The 27,008-nt window shown below is 40.6% G+C and overlaps 1 protein-coding gene across 4 annotated transcripts in view; it reads right to left on the reverse strand.

Moving 5' to 3' along the window:
* The window catches only part of plx (PTB_TBC1D1_like and TBC domain-containing protein plx), a 337,895-nt gene that overhangs the window by 89,770 nt on the left and 221,117 nt on the right, over nucleotides 1-27,008 (reverse strand). Inside the window, exon 1 of one of the 4 annotated variants that reach the window (XM_071585847.1) lies at nucleotides 3,521-3,908. The exons of the other annotated variants lie outside the window; for them this stretch is intronic. Within the exon in view, the coding sequence (XP_071441948.1) occupies nucleotides 3,521-3,586 (66 nt within the window). The 5' untranslated portion in view covers nucleotides 3,587-3,908. Of the gene's footprint in view, nucleotides 1-3,520; nucleotides 3,909-27,008 lie in introns of those variants that run through there. 4 annotated transcript variants of the gene reach the window in all.

The raw sequence follows: 27,008 nt of genomic DNA on the forward strand, positions 1-27,008 counted from the left end.
TTACACACGCGTACTTTCACTCTTGGCGAGGGGATAAAAAAATTCCACATTGGACGTTCCAAGTTGCTGAATCGGGCGATCCAACGTGCTCCTCGAATGAATCAACGTGAATTCCGCGGTGTTTTTCGGCGGGGGAGTACGGCGAAAGGCCCAGGGTGGGGTCATGAAGGGGGTGTGTGTGTGTGTATGTGTGGACGGGGAAGGTGGAGGTGGGGGTTTCGAGGAGCGAAGCGGAGGGCCGGGAGTGCGCATCGCGGGTCAATGGAAGTCGCCGGAGCGCATCGGGGATTGGCTGGGGTTCGGGAGCGCGCGCGGGTGTACACGAACGCAGAAAAAAGGTTCTTTCATTTTTTTTCTTCTTTGCCTCGTGGACCGACCGAAAGCACATGAATGGGTCGCCAAGGGACGTTGGGGTGGGGGATGGAAGGACAATTACGTCGCCAAAATTCAAAACCCTGTCACATGCGGCGAATCGCCGTCTGACTACGAACGGACAGAGGGGCGGCCGCCCGTGGGAAGAGATAGAGTAAATTTCAGCTTCAAAAAGATTTTAAGGGACGATGGAGGTATTCCACCCACGAACGATTCTCTCACATCAGTAATCGATGAAAACAAAACAGAATGTTTAGGCAAGATATTTTCCATTAATTTATCATCGGTTCATAGTATAGTTCGTGAAAGTTTGTCATCAGTCCTTAATCATTTTCACACCAAGATGAGATATTTGACAGATTAAATTGTTTTCCACAGACGCGAACATTATAAACGCTAAACTCTTCACATGTATGCTTTCATGGTATTCCGCAAAATGAAAAATATTATTTCTACTAAACAAAATTCAAGTTTCGCGTCATAGACTAAACACTGCTAGATCTTTAAATGAAATATTTACGAACGGTAAATATTTTAGCCCTCGCTTAAAATTCGCCCAGCTGACTTCAAGTGGAATTTTGTGAAAACGGTGTTCGGAAATTTAAAATGTGCAGATGTACACATTGGCATGTACCACCATGGATCTACGTGGAAACACTATGGGAAAGTTTAGAAAAGATATTTAATCAGAATGCATAATACATTTAACCTTTTATTGAGTTTTACGAAATAATTCTTGATGGGATCCTCTCGATGGCCCAAAAAATATTACTCGCACGGGCCTTTCCAATCCATTTAAATATCTAAGTGCATGAAGTACCAATACCGGATCGGGGTGTCGCAAGGTTTAGACAAAATATGTATTGAAACAACACACTGTGATCAATATCATAGCCTACCCTACATTTTTACATTGAAAAATGTCAAAAATGAGTCCTGACAAGAAGAACTTACGAATAAGGCATATACATCTCTAATTACCGCAATAAACCAATCTTTGGGCTCAGATGTGAAACGGGTACACCGATCTCTCCTTAAAGCCCACCCAAACATGCCCAGAGAGATATATTGCCGCAAATTAAAACGCAGACTCGTGGGAAGGAATTATTTGCTAACGACGTAATTTATAGACCCTAGAGTGCGAATTATCAGGTTGCAATTGAGAGATGACGAAGAAGCCAATACGGTTATGAAACAATAAAAGCTCACATGTTCCAGAAACGCCATGTGGAATGGTATTTTGAGCAACTAGATCAAAACCTGGGCATGTTTACCATCTTCTTAACGACAATATAACCTAAAAGCGGTCCATTTTACAACTGCGTCCATCCCGAAAAGGAACAACGTGAAGGTTGATGACATTTTTTTTAAATTATCAGTCAATACAAAATTAAGGTCAAAGTCATCAGTAAACGAGATTACATACTGATAACATTCTCGATCATTTAAAGCCGACATTCTTACGGTGTGAGAAACGATAGCATACTTGGAACCCTCTACTTCAAGGGTGTCTTACCCATTTGAAATCCATCTCTTTGGTAATACAAATCTTATGGGCAGATAAACAAATGGGAAATTTAATTTTCACGAAGAATTCATCTACATCTACACGATACCATGTAAGCCACCAACACAGAGAGTGGCAAGGGGTATACCGACAAAAAGTAAAGCATTAACCTTCAATGCAGCACATACTATGCACAGGTACTGGACAGAAATAGACGGGAAGATTAACTAAAATTAAGTAAAAATAGGACAATTATTGCAATTTAATTTTTCCGACGTTTTCAACACATCGAATGTTGGCTCGGTAGTCATCACAGCATATCAATTGAAAACTAAAATTAAATGTCAATTTCGTGCTCCCCCATCTGAAGAGAAAAAAAACAAGTCGCCAAGCCATTATGCTGATACGAGATAAGGACTGCGGAAAATAATGAAACGCATTACGATCAATGATAAATGACCGTCTTATTGAGTCTTTTATTGAAATAAATGATTAAGTCTTTTAATTTAATCTAGAACATTTTACTGTTTTGGAACATGACATGAAAATGGGTTATTATGGTACTACATTTTCATCGTTAGTCCTCGGAAACTACGATAAGTCGTAATCCAAACATTTCCACGACTACTTCGGATCCAGACATGTCTCTCCCAATTGAATAAAATTTGATCCACATGAAGTTAGTAGTTGGAAATTGTACATAACACTCCGAGCTGTAAAAATTATTTCAAGTTTCGTAGAAGTGGTAGCTTCGGAAGATAAAGACATATAGTAAAAGTGAAAGTGAAGAACGCCTTTTCAAACAAACCCATGCAATTTATCATTCAGAAAAATAAATTCTGAGGCTCATTTATTTAAATTTCAGCAAACCGAGAAAGAGCCGTACTGTTTCACGAATCTCACCTGACTCCGTAGAGTTGTCGTCTGTGTATAGTTGCAACTCAAAGTTTGCTTATTTATTCGGCTGGCAATTGCCCAGCCGAATCAGTAAGTAAACTTTTAGTAACTGCCGTCACCGTTTAATTCCAACGCCTTCGCATTGAAGACCAAGAAAGTCAGTTTCACTATGAAATAATGGAGACTAATCACTAAATGATGCGTCTTGGTCTGAAATTGAGACGTTTTCTCACTTTAATGGTGGATTCTAAGAAGGATTGCGACAAATTAAAATTATTTCAAATTTTTATCGCGCAAGAAACAAGACGGGTACATTAATCCTCAACCTATAGAAGTTTAGAGACTCATTAAGCACTGTGTTTAGAGAAACGACTGAGTGAAATTAACTTCAATGTACCAATGTCATAAAAATAATAAAAACCGATGAAATAAACTCTCAAATTTCCGTAACATATTCTTTAAGCACACATTCTTGAAAATCCTTTATGATAACTCAAATTTTATTTTAAAATCAATTCATGTGCTCAATTCTAAACCAGGTCGATCTTACTACTGTAAACAACTCCCGAGTATTTAATCAAGATAAGACTCGAAAAGGTCGCCGCAGAAGGAGAGATAAGAATATAAACACGCATAGGATGATAATACATTGTGATCAAATCTAAGCAAAAAAATCGTATTTACTAAAGTTTCCTGGAATTTTAAGAAAACTTTATCACCGCCGCGGGCTCGCATGAAACTTACTTTCAGTGCCATCCCTTCCACGTGAACTTCCAAGTGAGCATAAAACCCGACAGCCTTTATATTCATGACGACCTCGTTCGGCGTGGCGGCGTGGTCATTCTGCTCTCGGAATATCCAAATGCCGTGGGGGCGACACCGCGTCGAAAACCATTCGAAGCGGATGAGGAGGTCACGGGTAACACTTTCCCTCGTGTTTACACGGACGACGTAGCAACCCAGCTACGTCGCTCGAGCCGAAAGAAACTTCCCACCGAAAAGAAACATATCAACACTCCCACCAGAGCCGCCGTTACGGGCCAAAGACCCGAGAACTCATCTAAAAACACGTAGGGAAAACCAGTTGAGACGGCCGGGTCACCCACTCCTGCCGATGTGATCTTGTGCGAGGCACACGAGCGAGTGGAGCCTTCGGAGGCACGCCGCCGATTTTCAACTAACTTCCTCGCGCTCACTTGCGTCAATAGATAAACTTTAAGTTTCGCAATCACTTCTTCGAGTGCTTACAACCACATACCTGGCAGCGCGTGGCCAAAAGATAAAAATATAATTTTGGTCCGCGGTTGCGTCACGGAAATGTTTTGATCTCGTGAACCACCGGTTTCAAATATTGAGCCGTATTTTAAAATGCATCAGTGGCGGCGGCGGGCCATAAAGAGAGACTGGGCAATGGGGTAAATAAAGATTGGCCACTGTCTCCAAGGAATGCGGACATGAAATAGATATCCACCACGCAGCAGTTTGGTGTGTTCCACGGGTGAAGCAACGTTTGCTCCGGGACGCACAATTGAAAATTAGGACCATTTTTTTCGCCATTACGTCCTCATCAACTGAAATCAAACTAATCAGTAATATAAGGACCGCTTTCAGGAAAAAAAGAAAGTTTTCCCCACGGAAAGTAGCAAAAAATCAATCATTTAATCAGACGTTAACTGTAACTTATCCACGTAACAATAAACAAAATGGAGTCGTGTTGCAAGGTCAGTACTTTTATTTATTTTATGTATATATTTTTATGTATGTATGTAATATATATATTATATATATATATATATATATATATATATATATATATATATATATATATATATATATATATATATATATATATATATATACACACGCATACATAATTACACATATGCATATTTATACAAACACATACTTGTATATAATACGACATACACACATTACGCATATACATTATGCATATGCATGCGTAGTTTTATACAAGGCGCAAACATGTCATTGAAGCAGGATGATAGGCATAAATTGGAGGCTTTCGAAATGTGGGTGTGGAAAAGGATAGAAAAGGTGAAGTGGACTGAAAGGAAAACAAATGAGGAAATGCAGAAATGGCGGGGGAGAAGAGGGATTGCTGGGAGAAATACAAAGGAGGCCGTAAAAATGGATGCAGAGTATTTTGATTGAAAATGGGATAAAAACAGTGTGGTGGGTTAATATACTGTGGAATAGTATAGTGTGAATAAAAATAGCATAGCGAAAATCACAATTTTTAATCATAATTTCTTTCCAATAAGTGAAATATCCACAAAGTAAAGCCAGAAACTATACTTAGCTTATATCTTGTACATTTTTAAATCCTGCCTCACCCCCCTTCCCCGACTAAATTGTTCCAATTAGCTGACACCTTCCTCACAACAACCAATCACTGATTACATATGACCTTCTATTTAACCATCCCCCTCCCAGCATTCCTTCGCTACCTTACTTTCCCGTCAGTGACTTCTCATACCTGAAGGAGTTGGTAGGGACCACCGAAATATCGAATTTTGTTTACGAAACTTTTTACGTACGAAATCGCAATATGTTTACGTTTATGTTAATCTTTTTGTTTTAAAAATATCGCTAATGTGCATAAAGAATAAGAGAACACCATAAAGGTGCTATATCAGCACTATATATAAATATATAACTATATATATATATATATATATATATATATATCTTTATTATATATATATATATATATATATATATTTCTATATATATATATGTTAATCGAACCCAAGCACCCGAATATATTCACTTAAAGACAAACAGTTAAACATTCATTCATTTTTTCATGGTGTGTATACGCATGAATGAGTGCATTGTACGGGTGTGTTTGCACATAATCTATTATACGAGTACATTCGAATTCATGCATGAAATACTACGAATAATTATTTGTGAATGCATGGTTGGTGTCTTCCGGCCCCCCGCCGCACGCCCTTACGGTGGCTGGCGGGCTATTGTGTAGATGTAAACGAAGGCAACACTGTACGAGTTATTTTCTAATCTTCAGACTGAATATTTACTACTCATGAGTAATGTACAACATTCGTATTAAGGAATACTATGCACAACCTTCAGGTGCATCATTTGGACTGTTTTGCGAATAGGGTCATTTATATACCTATGGAGGTGCTTCTTGTATAAAATAAGTTGTTTGTTGGCAACAAACACAAGCAGAGCATTCATAGTTTGAATGTCTAAGGATTTCTTTTCACATTTATTTTTAGAAACACCGACGAAAAGGGTTCATTATTCCGTTTGGCTCGTCTAGTCGGGGGCATTCACGAATGCGACAGGATTATAACCGAATCTGTGAGACAATAAATAACAAAAAGAAATCCTTCAAGTTATTTATTTTGCAAAACAGTGACATGTATAATTTTAACCCGAGAAGTTATGGTCCATTACATGGACACAGGAAGGTTTTTATGGGTCATTTTCATTATACACAATAAGGTTTTAAAGCCGTAAAAGACCTACTTACAAGAACAATTAATACAATATCAGGGAATATCAAGGTTTCGCAAAATCTTTATTCATTCAATAAAGCGGATAGTAAGTTTCTTCTCAGTGTTTTAGTAATTAGTAAGTGCAAATTAGGAGCGGACTTCTGTAATAATAACGAAGTATCACGAATTACTGATTTTATTTAAACATTCCAACAAGATTCCAACCTGGTTCAGTACTTCATGTTTGTACATCTCCTGATTAGAAGTAATTGGCGGAGCATATTCTGCTGAATTCATAAACAAACAAATACGAAATGACAGGCGAGACTAAGCCTTCATAGAAGAGGCAAATAACATATTATAGCAGTCTTCGAGCTCATTTCATTTTCATCTAAAAAATGGAAACTCTCCACCATACCGTTCGTATCCGGTGGGAAGGGTGTACGTAGTAAGTTGGAGGAAGGTTAATATCGGTTTCCAACATCACCAATTTCTTCAATCACTTCGCGCTAAACGTATAGGGGCAATTATGCTGGTGCTCCGAAGCTGCAGGTGTGTCTAAGAGTACGTTAGCTCTTTCATAATTTATAAGACTTAACTAATTGCCACATAAGATTTTTTTCATTGGCATCCATGATAGTTTTTTGAATGAAGATACAAACATGCGATGTTTCCAAAGCCAAAACCAGGGCTTGACAAAGGAGCAAGAAGCAAGCAACGGAAGATGTCAGCGAAAGGAACTACGTATAAAAGATTAAATGGAGATTAAAGGACAGTTTGGAGGGCTGATACACAGAAATCCTAAGATGATATATCCCATGATAATGATGATAAGTAATTTGGAAGCGAAATTGAATTACGTGATCTAACGGCCATTCGAACTAGTACAATGTATTGTTTACATGACATGGAAACGCTGGAAAAATATTTCGGGAGAAAAATGAGCATTGAAAGTATATAAATTTGTTAGCAGTGCTATGACACCAATCAGTATGTCCAATATCATCCATACGAAAAAAGCGAAAAGGAGAAACCGCCTTCTGCCTAGTTTATTTTTGCTTTATTTATCATGTGGTACTCTTTTAACAAAGCGATCCCATTTCTAGTTTTAATGCCTATCATGCCTTCAGATTAAATCAGTGTCATACTCAAATTGCACGATTTCAAGGATAGTCAGACAGCCTACATACTCCGTCGAGAAAATGGGCTTTCTGGGCTGCAGGGTCAGATGTCCGCCGCCACAATCAAATACCCTGATGCGGATCAATCGTAGGTGATGACAAAATTTAACGTTTTTATCCAACTGCTACAAGTGTAAGATCTAACCTTCGCTCCAGGAACACGAAACATAATTATTACCAGTACCATTTTACAAAGATAAATAATTGGTGCAGCCAATAATTTTGATATGCCTCTCGATTTAGCAATATATGAATACGGAATTAATTTACCTTTTGTGAAGACTGTACACACAGTTACACTTGTCCAACATCATTGGATGCAATATGTACCATAAAATAAACGCAAAATATATAAAATGACTCTGATAAGTTTTTCAGTGCAAGATAAATGCCAATAGTGTATTAAGACGTCCAAATGTTGCCTCGCACATTACTCTCAATTCCAATATCATGCGGCAGCGTAAGTAAAAAACAAACATTTACGCACAGCAGTGTCCTACGCCCATGCCTCAAACCTCAAACAACGCAGTTGGGTACTTCCCATCGCCATTTAGTCTCTCTGATCACGAATTCATGTCACAACATTCACGTGACAAAAAGGACACAAAAAACCCAAACCTACAAAAAAAACGTAAATGAAAACAAAAACTCGATCAAAATAAGCGCAAGAGTGATGGATGTCCCCCATGAGGGGAATTCAGAAAGGGGTAACGAAAAGGGGATTCCGGAGTCACGCGAGGACACACGACAAGGGCCGCCGCGCCCCGCGGCGCCCGCTATAACACTTGAGAACTTGATAGGACGGAATCGTTGAAACAAATTACTGTCGTGCATGAAAGAGGCCCGTGAGTTGAAAGGGAAATGGAAGAATGCTAGGTTGTGGGAGGGGATATATAGTATATATATATATATATATATATACACATATATATAGAGAGAGGGCGGGATGAGATGAAGATAAGCCTGGGTCCCTCTCGCACGAGGAACGTGCACGACCAGGGATGCGCTCTCTCTCGAGAAGTCACGCAAGGGTAAGGGGTTAGGTTGGAAAGAGGGAGGGGGCGATCTCGGTGGGAAAGGCGCGCACCCCCGTCGAAAAACTGAAGACTTACCCGAGGGTTGAGTTGCATCCGGCACCAGCGAAACCCTTTCAAGTTTCTGCTAATATCTTTCTTAATAAAACAGTTTTCATTTCTGTCTTGCCATTGCTACGTAGCTTCGTGAGCTGAGGATTCCCGGTTGCGATTCGATATTCTCGGCGCGCTCCTAATTCCTCACCGAGACCGAAAGGAGGGTGCCGTGTGTGGTATCCTCTCCTTATGCCCTCCCTGTTGCTCGCATTGATTAAAAGCTTGATTGAAACAGATGAGCTTTGGCGTATCTTTCCCACCGTTCCCACTTACTAAGCAGGCGCTGTCAAGAATGGATGTAAAAGTATGCACGGCATTAGCTAACGAAAGGAAAATTACTCTCTCTTACTAATTTCTTCCATCCTGGCCTAATCTTTCATACCTACTCCTTTCGCTTCGACCACATGCACGCATTGCTTCATGCATGCATGCTCCTCTATCCCTGAGACAACTGCCATTCCTAATCTTGAGAGCATTCGACCACATTTGCCAATTCCTTCCTCGGTCAAAACATTTCTCTTCACACTTCTCTCCGTTAGGTGATTCGACTCAAAACCGTTCTCTCAACATGAACAAATTTAAGTTAGCTTTTTCCTCACATATTTATGATATGAGGTAATTTCAACGTTTGCCTAACATAAATTAGAAAATCCAATTAAAAAAGCCAATTTTGAAAACTAAGACGACGTTTTGGTGAAATCTTCTCGGATTTTCCACCGGGTTATGCCCTCCATTCTAGCCGACGAGTCGAAGAGCGAGTCGTTCATCGAAACTTCGGCGGAGATGGAGGACCTAATCCGGTGTAAAACCCGAGATTTCACCAATACCATACTACGCCGCGAAAGCAGGAAAAATGTCTTCAGCACGTTGAAGGCTTGACAGCCATCACCCCTGTCTTTTAAGCAATAACAAAAGAAAAATCTAAAAAAATTTCACGTTCTTCCATGAATCAACAGAGGGAAACAAACGAAGGATACCGGCCTCAGGTACCGTTCCCTATGTCTGTTATTGAAATCAGTTCTTCAACCCAACTGCTTTTGAAGACGACCAAGAAGTATTTCAAATGAAAACAAGTTCTATCGAGGTCCAATGCGAAGTTGCTCGAAGAGGCTGTAGAAGCATCTCTAGTCATTAATATTAATTAATTCTCTAATTATTGAAATTACTGCACGGTTCATTGCATGGATATATTTGATTTGTTCATTGTTGCTACGAGAAGAGAGTAAGTTTGACGGGAATATTAGAAGAATTAGGTTGGGAGCCCCTTGGTTCACTAAGAGAACGGGTAAGACTTATTAAAGACAAAGATTCAATAATTTAGACAATTTTACATGGTGTATAGAAGTATTCATGTGTACGGGTATTTGTGGATATGTACAAATATACATTGAAATGCAGAATGGCGATGGTGTTGTGGCTTCGCACGCAGCGGGCACGGGTTCGAATCCTGGAGCAGGCATATTTTCTCATTGGTACTCACTGGTATCTCAATCTCTACCTGAGGTGCTTTCAAGGGAGTACTTTAAATTTGTTCGCCGTTCTTCGGGAGGACCCCTTGGTGCCTTTCGTTAAGAGTAGGCTAATGCCGACGCCGGGTTTCTTTCCATCCTTCCTCCTTTCCCATCCATCCCTAATGGCGTAAATGACCTCAACCGTCAGTCGCCCCTCATAAATCTACTACTACTACTACTCTATATTAAAATCCATGAATTTAGTAATACTTGTTTAGGAAATGCTGTTGCCCTAAAACACCCGCCGCACGCCCTTGAAAGAGTAGTCCTGTAGCTTAGCTCCGAAACATTCCCTACAAATTTTCACCTTTCTACATCTGCACAATACCTTGCAAGGGTGCATGGCGGCTGTTTTAGGGCACCAGCATTGCCTGCACAATTATTACTTCATACACGGATTTTAATATAGTATTGTGCGGATGTAGAAAAGTGAAAAATTTTCAGGGAATATTTTCGGAGCTAAGCTACAGGGAGATGCGCGACTCGTGGTAGTCACCCAAATGAGTTCCGAACATAAGGCGAGTCAAGGCGAATGATTTTTACATTCTGAAATTGTTGAAATGAAATGCATAATAGCGGATGACTCCGTTAAAAGTTATTGCTGCGGCACCTCCCGCAGTTTCTTAGAATTTGTCATAAACTGACATTTCCTGACTAGAATTTTCAATATCCCGCGCATACTCCGGAAAAATATTGAATAATTATTTGTTTATGAAGTGATGTTGGGAAAAGAAAAAGAGACAGATAAAAATCAGTTAATACGGAAAATGTAGCAATTCCGGAAAAAAATAATTCATGAATTTAAAAATACTAAGTTAAGAAAAAAATCCGATAAATCAATCCACTTGCATTCACGTCAGACTCTATAATTTACGCAAATGATATTTCTTTAATTCTTCAAAATTCCATGCTCGACTTAGTCGAACTTATCCATTAAGGAAACAAAAAATACAGTTTTGTCATTTCCACTTAACGTTTTAATCTCATTGGTAAGTTAAAAGCATTAAGTGGAATAAAAAAAGCTTAATTTTTTCCTTTCTGTTCTTTAATTCTCTTAGGTGCTATTGGAGGTGAAAATTATTTTCTCTCTCTGAGTTTAATTAGCATTCCTAAAATATGCACCACGGTCCGAGACCACTATCGTAACTTACAACAATGCAACCGTCCCCAGGCCAACTAAGTATCATTCATTCCAGCTTCTTGAGTGGGAAAACCTACATGGAAAAGTCTACGGGGTAGACTTATCGGGACCCGGGTCATTGCCGTAGTTATCCCCTTCGAGTGAAAACAATGCAAAGTAGCGATGTTGGGTATGAGGGAATGGAAGAACGGAAGTTAGGTAAGGGAGGTAGCGTCCAGAGGAGAGCGGATAGAATAGTCCTACAGGGTAATGAATGTTTGTACACAGTATGCTCGTCACTATTCGAGGATCCTCAGGGGTTTTATCACGCTTTGGCTCCAACAGGAGAGAGCTCGAGGATATCATAATTGGACAGTTTTCCCGCGATCTCAAGTTAAAAAGGATTTCGAGCACCGAGGGATAAAGAATTTTGGCAACATAGCAAAAATTTGACGTCACAAAAAAACTTGGCGGCACAAAAAAATATGACATCGCAAGAAACACTTAACTACGGGAATGGCACCCACAACTTCCTTCCTGCAAATTCATGCGATCAAACGGGCGCTTTCCAACTAACCTTTTGTCGGCCGTCTAAATAACAGGGAAAAACAAACCGCATGTTTCTCAGCAGATTAGTACCATTACTTTCTCATGAGGCATGTTGGTGAATGGAGATCTTTAGTAATTTACTCACGTTTCTACCTGTAGAAAATACATCGTTACAATTACAAACGTCCACCAAGCACGAATTTCTTCAAGAAACTTGAGTCAGCAACCGCTCACTCTCTCTCTCTCTAATGCTCTAGATGGTACCCTGCAAGCCGCTACTAGGGTGTGTGGCAGGGGGTGAGTCCCCCCCCACCAAGGATGCAACATCAATTTAAGAGTTGCTCAGTTGTGAATTACCAATAGGTATGTAGAATAATTCACTTAATAGAAATGCATTAGAAGGATAACTACATACGTACGCACTTCATAATCTAAGCGTAAAATACCCCAATGTTGGGGCCAATGCCCCAACGGTACAAGCTGCTGTCAACAAACTCGTGTTTCAGCGCACGCATCCCGCGTCCTGAAAGAACCGGACGCGAAACAAACGCATGTAAACAAAGCGCGTCCAACACAAAAATGGCCAACATTGCCGGGATGCCTCCGTCCGTTCCCGGCGGGCGTGGCGACTCCTCGGGAGGGACGGACAAGAGGGCACGGGCCGCCATTACCGCTGAGGGACCCGTTCGGGTGAACATTTAAAAACGGCACGCCCTCGCCCACACGGGAACAACGCCCGGATCCCCATCGCCAATCCGACTGAGGTCACATCGGCCTCCACTCTACAGCTCCCAATACTTCTTCACGAAACAACCCCTCGAAGAACGTGTGCCGAAAATATATCCGAAAATGAAATTACCGCCTGTGTATGCCTTCAGCTTTGATCTTCTTTAACGAAGATTATTGTCAAATAGATTGGTGAATATAATACGGTCAAGTTGGGAATTCATCAAGGAAAAAATGAGTTTTTAAAAGGCTGCGAAATCATACTCTGGATTGAACAACGGACAGAATACATTCATTGACGACCAGGGGGTCCGGACCGGTGGTTTCCCATAAAAGGATGTGTTATCAAACAACTCGACTACCTTACGAAATATATGGCCGATAATCTCGATTGCTCCCCGTGCGAAAATACCATGGCTGTCGGGGCGCGCACTAAATAACATACCTACCTCGATGGATCGCGGCTACAGATGTTTCCATTGAAATTTCACTCCTCACTCGCTTGTATTATCCAAGCCTTTGCTGCAAGTCCAACGATGAAGGCAGAATATTATTTCAATTTCACGCAAGCATTAATCGGTACTAGTAAAGTTCCGATCATCATCTTTTACTAAATGTTGGATGAGATCTCAAGCCACGGCATCGCAGACGACATAGCATTTGGAATCAGTATTGCAAAATATGGATTACATATACCATTTCATCTCAATTAACCACATTCAATCTTTCATAATTTGTTGTGCAAGTCTAATTACGTATTTTCCTCCTCTTAAAACCATTTTTTCTTAATTGTTATTAAGATCATCGGTGGAAAAGAGGGTCGGTTGAACTTTGCATTAGCTCTATATCAATAAAAGAATCTCACGATTAAAGAAATGTATATTTTATTTATTTCTACGCTCATATTTCAACATGGCCTGAAGGTCTAAAAATAATGCCCCAGAATTTTTTCCCCACCAGCTTCACAACAATCTGGTATAATAACAAAAAATACTACAATCGGTATTCAAACTACCACAGACTTACGCTTTTCAATGCATATATGAAACCGAAAACATATTGAACTTAAGAGATATTCGAAACCGAAGGCCGAATTTAATCAAATAGCTCTTCTCTCTTACCTTTAGGATACACAAAAGACGGTCAAGGATCCTTCGTCCCAAACAACAATTTTCACGGATGAAAAACGACTGGTGACGCTTTCGATCAACAAGACACCTCGATATTTCCTCCTTTGAAAATTAACAGCCTCTCGAAAAAACAATTTTTTTCTCTTCGTATTTTCCCCCTGCATCCATGTGGTAAGCATCCACATTCGCCCTTGACGGAAACAGAACTCTCAAGCATGGAAAAAGCTGAATAATTCCCGTGAGGTTTGAACAAATACATATCCTACGTTGTATCATGTATCCGAGTCGTATTGTTAAACGTGTTGGTGCCTATCATTAAAACTTCAATTCCATAACCTTTTGCAATTAGAAATAAACACGACTCAACCCCTTATTTCTGCGATAAACCAAAGAATAAATTTTTACTCTTTCTTTTCATCTTAGGAACTGAAAGATTCACTCCGAAAATCATGTAGATCACGGACGTGCGCAAGAGATGGTATAAAAAGGGTTGACGTGAAAAGTAGCTCTAATTATAAATTGCATAATTAGCGCACGTATGTACAATGATAATACACCTCTCATGGAATTACATGGATAGAATACCTTTAATTACGACAATTTTAATGCAACAATGAAATCCTTCATGTGGACGTCCATGGTTGGGATTTACGAAGCAATCATAATACGAGAATAATAGAAGAAGTGCTATAATCAAGTATTTTTAAAGCCATCTATTCACAGTAGGTTATGATACTCCCGAGTTACGATTCCTCATTACCGATAATAACATATTATTGCTGTATGCTCAACCCTCATGTGATACATGCGTAAATCGTTTAACTATGTATATGTTTCTACCAGAGATTTCAGAGCCCCGTGGAAAAATTAAAAATATCATTAAAAGAAAACAACATTCATCTATGAATAAAGCGTTTGGCGCGTTACTTAATCCTGGAATGAGTCAAGTCATATGCCGTTGCGGGCCGAGGTGTTCTTGCCAAATGAATTTCTGAATGGGTTTTCAGTTGGGTTCACAATCGAGTTTTTCGATCATAGTTTTTGAGGTATTTAACCTTGGTTTTGCTGCGACCCTGAAATTTTCAACGGGAAAGAATTATTATACATTCATCTTCCACTACTCTAGCCTAAAATATTTTTAAACCCCATAACTGTTTCTCTTATTGCTGTCAGTTCGTCGAATCTGTCGAAATAGTATGGGAGGGCGTTTAACATTTAACTCCCTTTTGAGGCACTTGTATACTCGAATGTCTTTCTCAAACACTTAATCTGGCTAGATGGACTCGCATTCTAGTAAAAACTTTCAATTTCTATCGCAGTTCAAGTCAATCGCCATCATCGGAAATAAACTAGAAGTGTATCAGCGAATGTGTGGCACAACTAGACTAAATCTTGAAAACAAAACAATAAAAGAAACGCCATTGAAATTTTACTAAGAAATGGCGATTGCCGATCTGCGAGGCTTGGACGGTAACAAAAAAAACGAAACCTCAAAAATTCCAGCAGAGTAAATGAGATTCCTCCAATCCGTTGAATATATTGCACACACTAGATTAGACAGGTTGACAAATAAACCTATTAGATAGGAGTTGGCCATCTTTTCGATAGCTGCAAAATAAATATAAACTCAAATGGGAACAACACGTTGAAGGAATGGATGAAGAAAGACTGCCAGGATTAGCTACAGCACATAAACCCGAGGGAAAAATAGAAGGGATGTAGGACGTCCAAGAAAGAGATGAATACTTGACCCTGAACATCCCCAGGAAATCTAAACCGTGCTGTTGAAGGCTATGAGCAAATTTTTACAAATCTCGCGGATAGGATTTTTTTCCAATTACTCAATAATTACACTAACTCCGATAGATCCCAAACGCTTGCCGCGCATTCCAAATAGATTCAGCAGGGCGAAACGGCACCTCTCATTTATTTCTTCCACAAAAAGCCTAATTTATCGACGTGTCTTTAAAGCGGGTCCACATAAGACAACATACGTGGCACACACGAGAATTAAACTGTACATTTTCACGGAGGATGCCTCAAAGAGTTTAATTTGAATATTTGGCGATCGAAAGCATACCATCTGAAACAAACACTACTTTATGGGACCCCCGGATGGCCCGGGCGAATTCGGCTATTTCCCGGGTACATAAACACGAGCCGAGGCTGAGACCCCAGTAACATAGACCACATTATCACCTCCCTGTTGTAGATGCTCTACAGAAAAAAGATACTGCACTGTGGACAGATCTGAAAATCGAGGTAAACAAGGTAATTTACCCATTTATCCTGACCTCCAAGATGTGGGGGGGGGGAGGAAGAGCTAGGCTAGTGATATTGGGGCCACGGGAAGCCCGAGCAGGATAATAAGTAGGAAAAAAAATAACGAACGACGAAAGAAAACAAATAGATCTATTCAAACAGACGCGAGACACCCCATTTCATCCGACTCCAACCCTTCCCTCTCACTCTCGCGTGCACAAACACGCTAACCTCCTGCCCTCATCTCCGACGTCCGCCGCTACGCCGAGAAGGGGCAGCACCGTCGCAATTGGGTCACAATGGACCAGGAGCGTAAGCCACTCGAGATGGGGGATGGGACGGAGGGGAGGTAGAGGATGGGCGGGAGAGGGGAGGCGGAGACAAAACATTCAGGTGTTCAACCGTTCACAAAACACGAGAGGAAAAACGAACGAAATGAAATGATTCCGGACAAACTAAAAAAAGAATAAATAATGGAGCTCACAAATCCAATCATTTTGAACGTGGGGGGGGAGGGGGGGGAAGAGGTAAGGCGGAGAAGCTCCCCGAGTCATTGTTAACAGCAGGGTGGCGTCCACGTATTTAGGTCGGCCCGGTGAACAGAGAGTCTTGAAATACGATCCGTTCGCTCGGGGCAATTATATCTTGTGCGAAATTGTGGAGGGGGCGAGGTTCCGAAATGGGGGTCGGGAAGATTCCGAAGAACAAGAGCGAGGGGTGGAAGATCGCACCGAAAAAGAAGACCAGGGAACTTACGGATTGAAGAATATTACAGACGCATAGCCAAACAACCATAGTTCACGCGGACGGCATGGTGTGAACACCTCCATCACACCACGATTCCGAAACCTGAGAGGAATCTAAGGTGATATAAAATGGGCTAAAATGAATCTATGCTGTTTGGAAAAAAGCTTATAACTGCTGTTCGAAAGAGCATTCAGAAGATGTATTGAGAAAAAGTTGACATTTTCGGATAACAAAGAATGGAGAAGTTTTCATTTTCATGAAAAATGAAAAAAAAACTTTAAAAAAATACATACATATTCCAACTCGCTCCATCTATCCGACGGATCGTCGCTACGAAAAGCCTCTCAACCACTTAAGGTCCATAAATTTCTCCATCCTCAATCTTGATGCCATCCTCCCCTCTCGCTCTTCGACATCCCTCTTCACATATCTTTCCATCTCATTCTTCGCTGAGAAGGCCAAGGATGAGATGGAAAGATCTTGATCTAATTCCCTTTCCTCTCATCTTGAATATCTACCCGTTGAATTTGAAAAAAACGCCAACAGCTCCTTTGAGTATTTTTTGATAAAATTAAACAAACAAAACATACAGTCCACAACTTCTCCATTGCAACACGGAAAAGTAAAGGTGAGTGAAAATGAAGTCACGACATGAACAGCGAAGAGTTATTTACAGTTCAAAAAGGAAGAGGTTTTATGACACACTGAAGTAACTTCAATTGACGGTTCGTGAAATCAAACGAGTAAAAACGCACGCGAAGAACAAAGTCGGAATATTCAATGATTGGAAATCGTTAGTCGAGTTTTCAAAAGGATGAAGAGTTACACTGTCAGAATATACCGAACACGAATTATGAATTTCGTTAACATGAACTGCGGCGCGATTTTCCGCTGCCTTCCGAGATCGCGATGGGGAAAATTTACTGCGGGCACATAAATCGTCATCACCACTCTGGGCAAAGTTTTCCCCAAAAGAAAGAAAGGGACGAGACGAAAAGTTTACCCGAACAATGCCGAGGACTTGAAGAAGCGATCTGAACTCCTCCATGAGAAGTTCAGAAGGAGGGATGCAAAAAGGTAACCTGGCGAGAAAAGTAAACAAAAAGTATTCATCTAGATTTGTGAGCAGTATAAGGTGAAAGTTATCTCTGAAAACGTTACGCTCAATTTGATCGGACTGCTTCAAAATGGAAGTCGGAAAGAAAAAGCGCCCAAAGACTTAGGTGAACATTAACTAATGCACTATTTTACACGATGAGATATAAAGTCGTACATACCGAGAATATACCTATAGAGAGAAATAACGATTGGCATTCCTCTAAATTACAATAAACAAGAGCTGTATTATATTGATTACCCGCAGTAATTAAACATGCTCCTGTTGACGACGTCGAAATGGTGAAAACCGGTTCTGGCAGTTAGGCACGGATTTTCTTGAAGGATCTTGAATTCAAGGTTAGAGGAAAGCATTTTCCTTGCTAAAACGAAGGTATGAGGCACTATAGTATCCCTCTTTAAAAGGAGAGCGTATTTACAGTGAGACATAATGCAACAGTTGAAGTATAAGATAGAAACCCTCATAACACAAATACTTCACGACATCTTGAAATATCTGCGTTTTCTTTTCTAAGGGACATTAATTTCTCAAGTAATAATTCCAATACGAGTGAAGAGAAAAATTCAATTGATTATCAACATATTTAGAGAATATACAATAATAATTTAAACTAGTAAACGGAACAACAAAACTAAGAATCGACGACTTTTCCAATTTCAGTTAAATGACCAACTCATATTCAAGCTGAACTATTAACCCTAGGTTGACCCTTAAGCTGACCTGTTAACCCTAGGCTATCATTCAGCATTATGGATATAAGCCCCGAAACCCACTGAGTATTTTAAATATCTAAAATCCAAAATTTCATGAGGATACAAGTAATTACTGCAGCCATGCGGCCATAATTTAGCTACCTATAAATAGAACCGCCAACCTTGGGGAAGGACATGACACTCTTCCCTAATTTAGGACTTTCTTGCAGGGCACAGACTCATAAATTTTACCCTTCTCAAAATAAATTACCACCCCCGGTGCTCCCATTGGGGTAGTCACGGATGATTTTCCTCGAACGAAAAATATAGAACGTTCACAAAAATCAATGGCACGAGGATAGCTATATCGAAGGGATAGACAGCATTGGGATCCCGAACAAAATATTCGCGGAAATCAGTCAAAAAATACCATCCGACACTCAATAGAGTAATTAATTGACGGGAAGGCTTAGAATGTATGAAACTCTAATTCATACTCCAGGACGAAGAGCAATAATATGGGAATCAAATAATTTGCGCAATTTTCATGATTTAGAAAATTGTCATGGCAAAATATCAATCAGAGCCTTGTACAGATTTCTTTAAAACTTTGAGTTAAATTAAAAGTTCTACGAAGAGCTGGATAAGAGAGATACAAGTAAAATATTGGAAAGAAGAACGGATGTCATTAACAATCACCCCTCTCATGGGAGTATCAGGAGAATATGCGGATCCGCCTTAAAGAAACTCCGCTTCATTAAACGGGTGGTGGGGAATTTCAACGCGATAGTTAAAGAGAAGTGTTTTTTTCACTTTATTTGGGCCACATTTGGAATACACCGCAAGTATTTCGGATCTTTGGGAAAAAGCGTTGATAAAAGAATTAGATAAAGTTCAGAGAAAATTCGGCAGATTCGTCAGAAATTGTTACGATAAAAAGACGAATGCCACAGGTCTTTTAGGGGGAATTAGGCTGGGAGCAGCTTAGTTTGCGAGCAATCATCTAAACATCAGCGAACAAAAATCACAAGAACAAGTGAGACTTATGCTTTTTAGCACGGTTCAGATCACAAGACTTTAACTCTGATACAAAGGGAACTATTATGGCCCCACACTATTTCAGTAGGTTAAACCATAAAGAAAAGATAAGGGATATAGACTCCAGTACTGATAGATACAAATATTTATTCTTTTCCCGGACAATTACGAATCATAATAGTAAGCAATCGAAGTCATAATAGAAATCGTAAATACAATCGAATTACAAGCGAGGACAAGATTAAACACTGTAGACATCTGGTGCATTCGTAGGTGCATGTGTTTGCTAGTATATGTATTTGCATTTGCGTACGTAAAAATGGGTTTTACATGAATATATTCGTCTGTGCGGTGTGAATTGGCATGATTTTGTTTGTTTTGCAAGTGGCATTATTTTGTTTAACGGGGGGTTCCGCAACATCCCCCGCCACTCGCTCTTGCGGTGACTTACGGAGTATTGTATGGATCACATTTTGCACCACGATAGTTTGAACGAGAGAGCTGTTGGAGAAAAATTGAATGGGAAGTAACTACTCTAGAGTACCTAGTATTCCAGGAGTACAAGGATGAGACAAAACTTAAACTAATAATAACAAACGCCAAAGAAAACATTATGGAGAGTTGAAGTGCTCAGGAGCGCAAGTAGAGAGTTTATTCGCGGAAATCTAAGCACTCTACCTATTCGACTACGGTATTCCGGTTCAACATGTAATGAGCTCTACATATATTGACTACATTATTTACATTCTCCGATCAGTATTTAAAATATCTTACGATATGGCAAACATGTTAATTTCAATTTTAGGTATTAGAGCGTCCAGTTATCCGAGAGAACAAGTCAAATAAGTACCGGGAAGTAAAGAGATAGAACGAAATTGGATGCGAACTAGCTTCCTCAATTAGAGTGTCAAGAAAAAAATTACGACATTCGCTAAGCCTTCCGACTGGCGTAATTCTCAATAAACATAACTGATATGCGTGCAAAATAATATTTAAGTAGGGAGTGCTAGGGGTGTTGGGCTACGCTCCACGGAATGCGATGAACTGCTCTCGAAATAAACCCTGGAAAGGATCACTGAGCGCTCGCTCTAAATGAAGAACGAATGGTGGAAAAGAGGAGGCACGACAAAATACGTATGAAGTCAAGCAAGACTCTGTTTCCGGAGCCGACCGTGGCGTGAGTTTTTTCAGCCAGTGCGAGGACACGCCCATTATAGCATCTTGGGATTTTTACACGTATAATCCCCTGGACCTCCACCAATTCCGAGGGAAAATAGACCGTCAACATCTTTCGCCGGAGGGGGGAAAAAAACCAAACACACAAACCCTAATATACTGTGGTTTACGACTAAAGATGTTCCGTATGTCGGGATTAACATATTGGCGAGGCTTCATTATTACCAGAAAGAATCATATCTGTTTCTTGCAAGAGACGTGACAATTTTCTTCAGCTGGGAAGGGCAATTACTATCACTTTGACGTCCCTTATGTTTCACTACCGACAAATTGCCCATTAAACTTTTACGAGCATAAGGAAATCATTCTTGTTGCAATATCTATTTATCTACATCGTATGCTTCAAGTCATCACTACGGTGTGTGGCAGGAGGACCTCAACTATTAAATGATGATGCTAATATATGCATGTACCTGGAGGAGGCAATAAGAGAAGCACAAGGCATCTGATTAAACGGAATTAGGATCAATGGAGAAGGGACAAACATGCTACGCTTCGCCAATGATATTGCAATGATAGCAGAAAACCAGAAGGATCTTCAAAGGTCACTAAATGTATTTGATCAAGTTCTACAAAAAATAAAACATGATCATAAACAAGACGAAGACTAATATCCTAGTATGTGGAAGAGAGAAGCGGAATACAGTAGTCACACTGAAAGGACAAAAAAAAAAATTTGAGCAAGTGGATTCCTTCACTTATCTCGGAAGTACCATTTCATGGGAATGCATAAGTACTACAGACATTAAGCGTATAATAGCTCAAACTAAGAGAGCATTCACAATGAAAATACAACTGCTGTGTCCAAAGAAAATAGAACTACAGAGGAGGAAACAACACTTGAAAAAATTCGTATGGAGCGTGGCACTCTATGGATCAGCAGCATGGACCATCGGAAAAGTAGACCAGAAAATACTAGAAGCCTTCGAAACCTGGTGCTGGAGGAGGACGCTTAAGATCAGATAGACGGATAAAATAATAAATGAAGAAGTATACAAAAGAATAGACAAAGATCGGACCTTATGGAACATCGTAGAGAAAAGAAGAACCAGATGGATCGACCATACTCTGAGGCGCAATGGATTCGTGAAGAATAATCGTATAATAGACGGAAAAATAGATGGAAACGTCCCAAGAGGAAGGTCAAGGGATAAATAAATGGGACAAATAAAGCAGAAATTACATTAAAAAAAATACCATGAAGTAAGCCAATTAGCATCAGGTAGGGTAGGATGGAGGGCTGCAGGTCATCCAATCTTAGGATTGAACGACCAATGACGTTAATATATGACAGGAGATATTGAGTGACACTAAATGTTGAAGGCTACAATTTGAGGGGTGAATACTGGGTAAGCGAGGCGAGGAGGGACATAGGCATATTGGACGGAATGAATGGAATTACACTACATCTATTCGGTCAAAAGCTATCCTAGGAGCAAAATTCTTATCCGTATATACGTCATAGGCTACGAGAAAATCCGAGGGCGAGTGGCATTCGTTGTTATAAAGTTTCTTCCGTGACTAAATATGAAGTTATTGTAAAAGGAATTGAAGATAAAATAAAGTTGATGGATTACAGTAAGAAACTGGGATGTTGAACAAATGAACGCTATATGCGCGACGGATTGAGCCCATTAAACACGCTGCTAATAACAGCCTACAAGATTGTGTGGCTCTGTTTATACTTATATACATATTTATTCACAAAAGGCTGGTAGCCTAAGACCTCCCGCCACACGCCTTCACAGCGGCTTGCGGGTAACTGCGTAAATGTATATTGAAAACATCAGCGCGCTCACTAAAAGTTTGTTTTTAGATTAATTGAAACAAGAGAGTGCTGCCTAAAATCATATCATTATAGATAGTACTAACATCCCCTAAATTTTTCGTAAATACAAAATAAATTCTTAGGAATAATTCCACAGGATTAATCTTTCTTCGTGCAATATGACACATATGTGATATCACGGAAATGTTGACAATAAATAAATTGAGCCGAAAACCTAATTATCATAACGTAAGATATAAAGATAAAAAAGAATAGCCGGGAAACAAAAAAGTTAATGCCAATCATGTGAATTTTCGTACAAAGGAAAAGGATACAAAAAATATTTTCTCCTTACCATGCGTAAAGATATTCCGAGATGAATGTAGAGAATAAACCATAATATATCAGCGGTATGAGGTACGACAAAGAAATATCATAAAATTATCTCTTTAAAATGAAACGCAGTTCCGCATTAAATCATTTAAGAGATTGTAACAATAACTTTGCTTCGACTTTTTTTCTATGAAAAACAGAAATTATCCATATGGCAACAATGTATAACTTTCTCGCTCGGGGGAAATTTCAGCATCGCTGATCTCGCAAGAAAGAAACGAGAAAAAAAGAAAAGAAAATCGGGGGGGTGACTTGCAATAAAAATTACGCGTTCCACGCATCCACGATGTTGTTGATCACGATAGTCATTCAATTTAAAGTAAAAAACATCACAAATAATCAACTATCGCCGTTAAAAATTAGAAATTGTCGTTTACACTGCTAATACGACCGGTTGTGAGCGAAACAAAGACGGACACTTGGTAAGGCGTTTTCCTTTGTTTTCAAACTCATCTTAAACTTATAATCGGTGGGGATTTCAATTAGACATCTATTAATTGGAGCACATATAGTACGTTTTAAAACGGGGTTTAAAGATATCTGCGAGTCGCTATTGGATTATTTTACGTTGAACTCCTTGCATCAACTTGTCACTTCACCGACTAGGGACGATAAAATTCTTGATTGGTTAGCAACAAACATACCCGAAAAAGTCTTTAACGAAAGAAACTGTAACTTCAACGCGAAAGTAAGTCCCACGTTCGACAGAATCCAAGGCGCCTGGTCGTGTGTCCCTCTGACACCTTCGCGAGACTGCTCGGCAACGCACTTCGTCCCACCCGCCGGCACGCGACAAGACCCAAAAGGAGGGCTTACTAAAATTCTCGCATGGGAGACTTGGGGAGAGGGAAGGAGCACAACGAGACTGTGGTCCGCCACGACCCGCCTCCCCGCCCCACAACCCCAGGAAACGTCATGGCGGATGCGAGTGAGAAGGAAGGAAAGAGTGTTTTGGGATACGAGAGGAGGCGTCGGGGACGTTGGGAGTAAACATCCCGATTTACAGCGCAGGGGTTGGGGGATGAAAAAGGAAGGGCGAAGGGGGGAAAAACATTCGAGGAGGTAAGGCGGGGGTGGGGGGGAATAGCGAAAGGGGAACGGGGGGGGGGGGGAGGCCAGGCTAAAAGTACTCACTCCGCGCCACCCGGAAGGCGGCGGAGGAGGGGTGGAGGAAGAGAAAAAAGAGCCGTGTCTGCAAGACTTCGCGAGGGGCAGTGGACGCGATTTCTGGGTAGCCTTGGCCGGTACTCCTCGGCGATGAAAACACTCGGCGACTTCCTATCCTCACCCTCCCGGCTCTCTTTACATGTCTCCCTCGATCAAAGACATTAGGAGGGCAGGCAGCGGAGCCTTATTTCTGGGACGGAACCGAACCCGTGCTATAATAGACTTAGCCCGGACGTGAACCGAGGGCATGAGGTTGGCCTCGCTTCCCGACGGCTAGCTCGGCGATGCCGGAATGCGACGTCCGCTGACGACGTCGCTCTCACTTCGAACATCTCAATTAATTCAGGCTTGTGAGGAAGCACCACGTTTTATGAAGTTATGGTTTCGTCTACTCCTCCCCGATTCATGAGCTGTTTCGACACAAAGTTGTCGACATTTCTTTCTATACCATTCCGTGGTGGCGGCGGGGTAACGCCCTCGCCTGCTATTCAGATATCGCGGGATCGATTCCCGGCTAGGTGGAATTACCTCTTTGGCCCAGGGTTCGGGTGTTTATCTTTTAGCACCCTGCGAGCCACCGCTAGGGTGTGCTGCAGGGCGTGATTGCACACAAGACTAATTTTGACCCGAATATAACCCGAACTTTGACTCGAATATGACTATGGTATCTGTGGTTTTCCTTGTCATTCATGATGTTTGATAGGTGATAAATGCAAGTGCCCTGAGGCCACAATTTTCCCGTAAATAATAACACCATGTATCATCTCTAAGGACACAAAATTAATAAAAGGATGCAATTCAAACTCGAAACATTTTTAAATTTAGGGTTCTCAGCGCTCTTCATTACATAATATTAATTCCATTAATCATCTTGAATTTCCTATAGGAATAAAATACTTAAGCATTATTGTGTATGACGCATCGGAGGATATCACAGCAGGAAAATAGCATTTAGAATGATTTCCGTAATTATCCGATTGATAGCCTTATAATCGGATCTGATGAGAAAATTTGGCAAGAAAAACGTCGTCGTAAACGCCCACAGATATTTTGGCCGGAGAAAATGAGCGCCAGTTTGATTAGATACAGGAACTAAAATGGCATCGAAGAATTAACTGGAGACGAAAGGGTTTCAATTTAAGCATTTGGAACCAATTTTTATCCGTCCATTTCCCCTTCCACACTTGAACTTTGGCTCAAAAGAGACTCGAAAAATATTTAAGACTATAAAAATGTTCTTTATGGATATATAAAAAAATAAAAGAAATGAAAAATAGGCCGTTTTTGGTCCACTTGAACCACCACGGACATTTCCACCAAGAATCTAAGACAACAATTTATTTGACCACCGGAGTCTTCCGCACTGACCCTCTGCAAGGGATGACAGAGGGGTAAAGGACCACGAGTAGCAATACTTTGTACTCCGCCAAGAAGCCAAGGCTATTGAAATGGGTTAACAACCCCGAACTACTCAGGATATTCCACATCGCGAGGTTGGCGGTGAGGTTAATCAAGTTGGAGGGAAGGACGAGGTGGAGGAAGGAATAGCATCGCCCCATCCACCGGACAGCATCCGCCCGAAGGACCAGTTTCATCGGAGGGCACGGATTTCAACCCCGGTGGCAATAAGTTCCCATGGTTGCTGCGACCTTGGGACAAGGCCCAGATCTGCGAAACAAACGCAAACGCGGCACGCCGCATGCCTGACTTAAGTTAAAAACAAACTCAGAAGATATGCGGTGCAGATGTTCCGACTCACGAAAGCCAAAATGAAGACGTCGAGCCTTAGGCTCCCCACGCCTCAAACTTGCGGAAAAAGTCCGCGAGACCAAGGCCGCCAACTACATAAAAAAACACGTCGCTTTCGTCAATTTTTTTCAGTTCTTGAATACTAGGGTGAGCTGTGCTGGAATAGATTCTCTCCAAATAGAACACTGGACCTCGGGGAAGTGAATTTCTTTTACGGAGTTGGATGAAGAGTGTGGAAGGACGCAGGTTTTTTCCTCTAGGTGAAGGTTAAATTCCACTGACACTAATATCGAGCACAAGGATGGTCCAAACATTAAAAGTGAGAGGAAAATAAGAGCACCGTAAATAAATGGCCGTTGAGTTTGAGGATTTTGGCTTTGAAACTACAACAGCTTCGGAATGGCTTTTCGGTTCCGTATTTTTTTGACACGAAATTTTATGGGACGGGATGGAACGAGAGAACGCAAACAGAATTAATCGAAGGCCAGTAATGACTTATTTATATTCAGGAATTAATTAAAAGCCGAAACTTTTTCGAGCACTTTCGATACCAATTCCATGATGACATAAAAAATATTGATAAACCATTACGGAAAGGGATATCTCATCGATGACATTTTAACAGCGCTATAATATATCTGTGTAACTGATGAAAGAAATGCTGACAATATATTTCATCTGAAAATCTAAAATCACTTCCGTAATGCCCGTGTAGCACATTAAAAGGACTACCAAAAAATACTGGATATTTGGAAAGTAATGACGTTGCCAAGAACAAAGTGCGGAACATTTTGAAATAAAAGGGCGAAGAGCGCCATAAAAACACAGGCAAAAAACCTAGGACCAGCAATATGATCTATCGTGATCCGAGAATAAGGAAACTTGGAAAGATAGCGCCTTAGGGCAAATAAAAGAAAGAAAACGCTGAAAACTGCAGGTATACACGTAAATTATTGAATCATGAAATACAACCATCGTAAATCAGCAGTTTGGAATTCTGAATAGACCAAGCATAGAACTGGGGAGTTGTGAAGTTGGTCGACATATCCTAGAACGAACTATTTTAAACAAATCCCACACCCCTTCCTGCTCCAAGTTTTGTATCCCAATCCCAGAGGAGGTCGCTTGCCTCTCAGTCATTTCATACATCGCATTTCAAGGAGTCAACGGCGCAGTTATTTCCTCGAAACAAGCCGCCCGAAATAGACGCCTTTGATACCGGCGTTCT

Source organism: Hetaerina americana, unplaced genomic scaffold (genome assembly GCF_022747635.1).
Source record: "Hetaerina americana unplaced genomic scaffold, ioHetAmer1.1.p SCAF_2, whole genome shotgun sequence".
NCBI classification, from domain to species: Eukaryota; Metazoa; Arthropoda; class Insecta; order Odonata; family Calopterygidae; genus Hetaerina; species Hetaerina americana.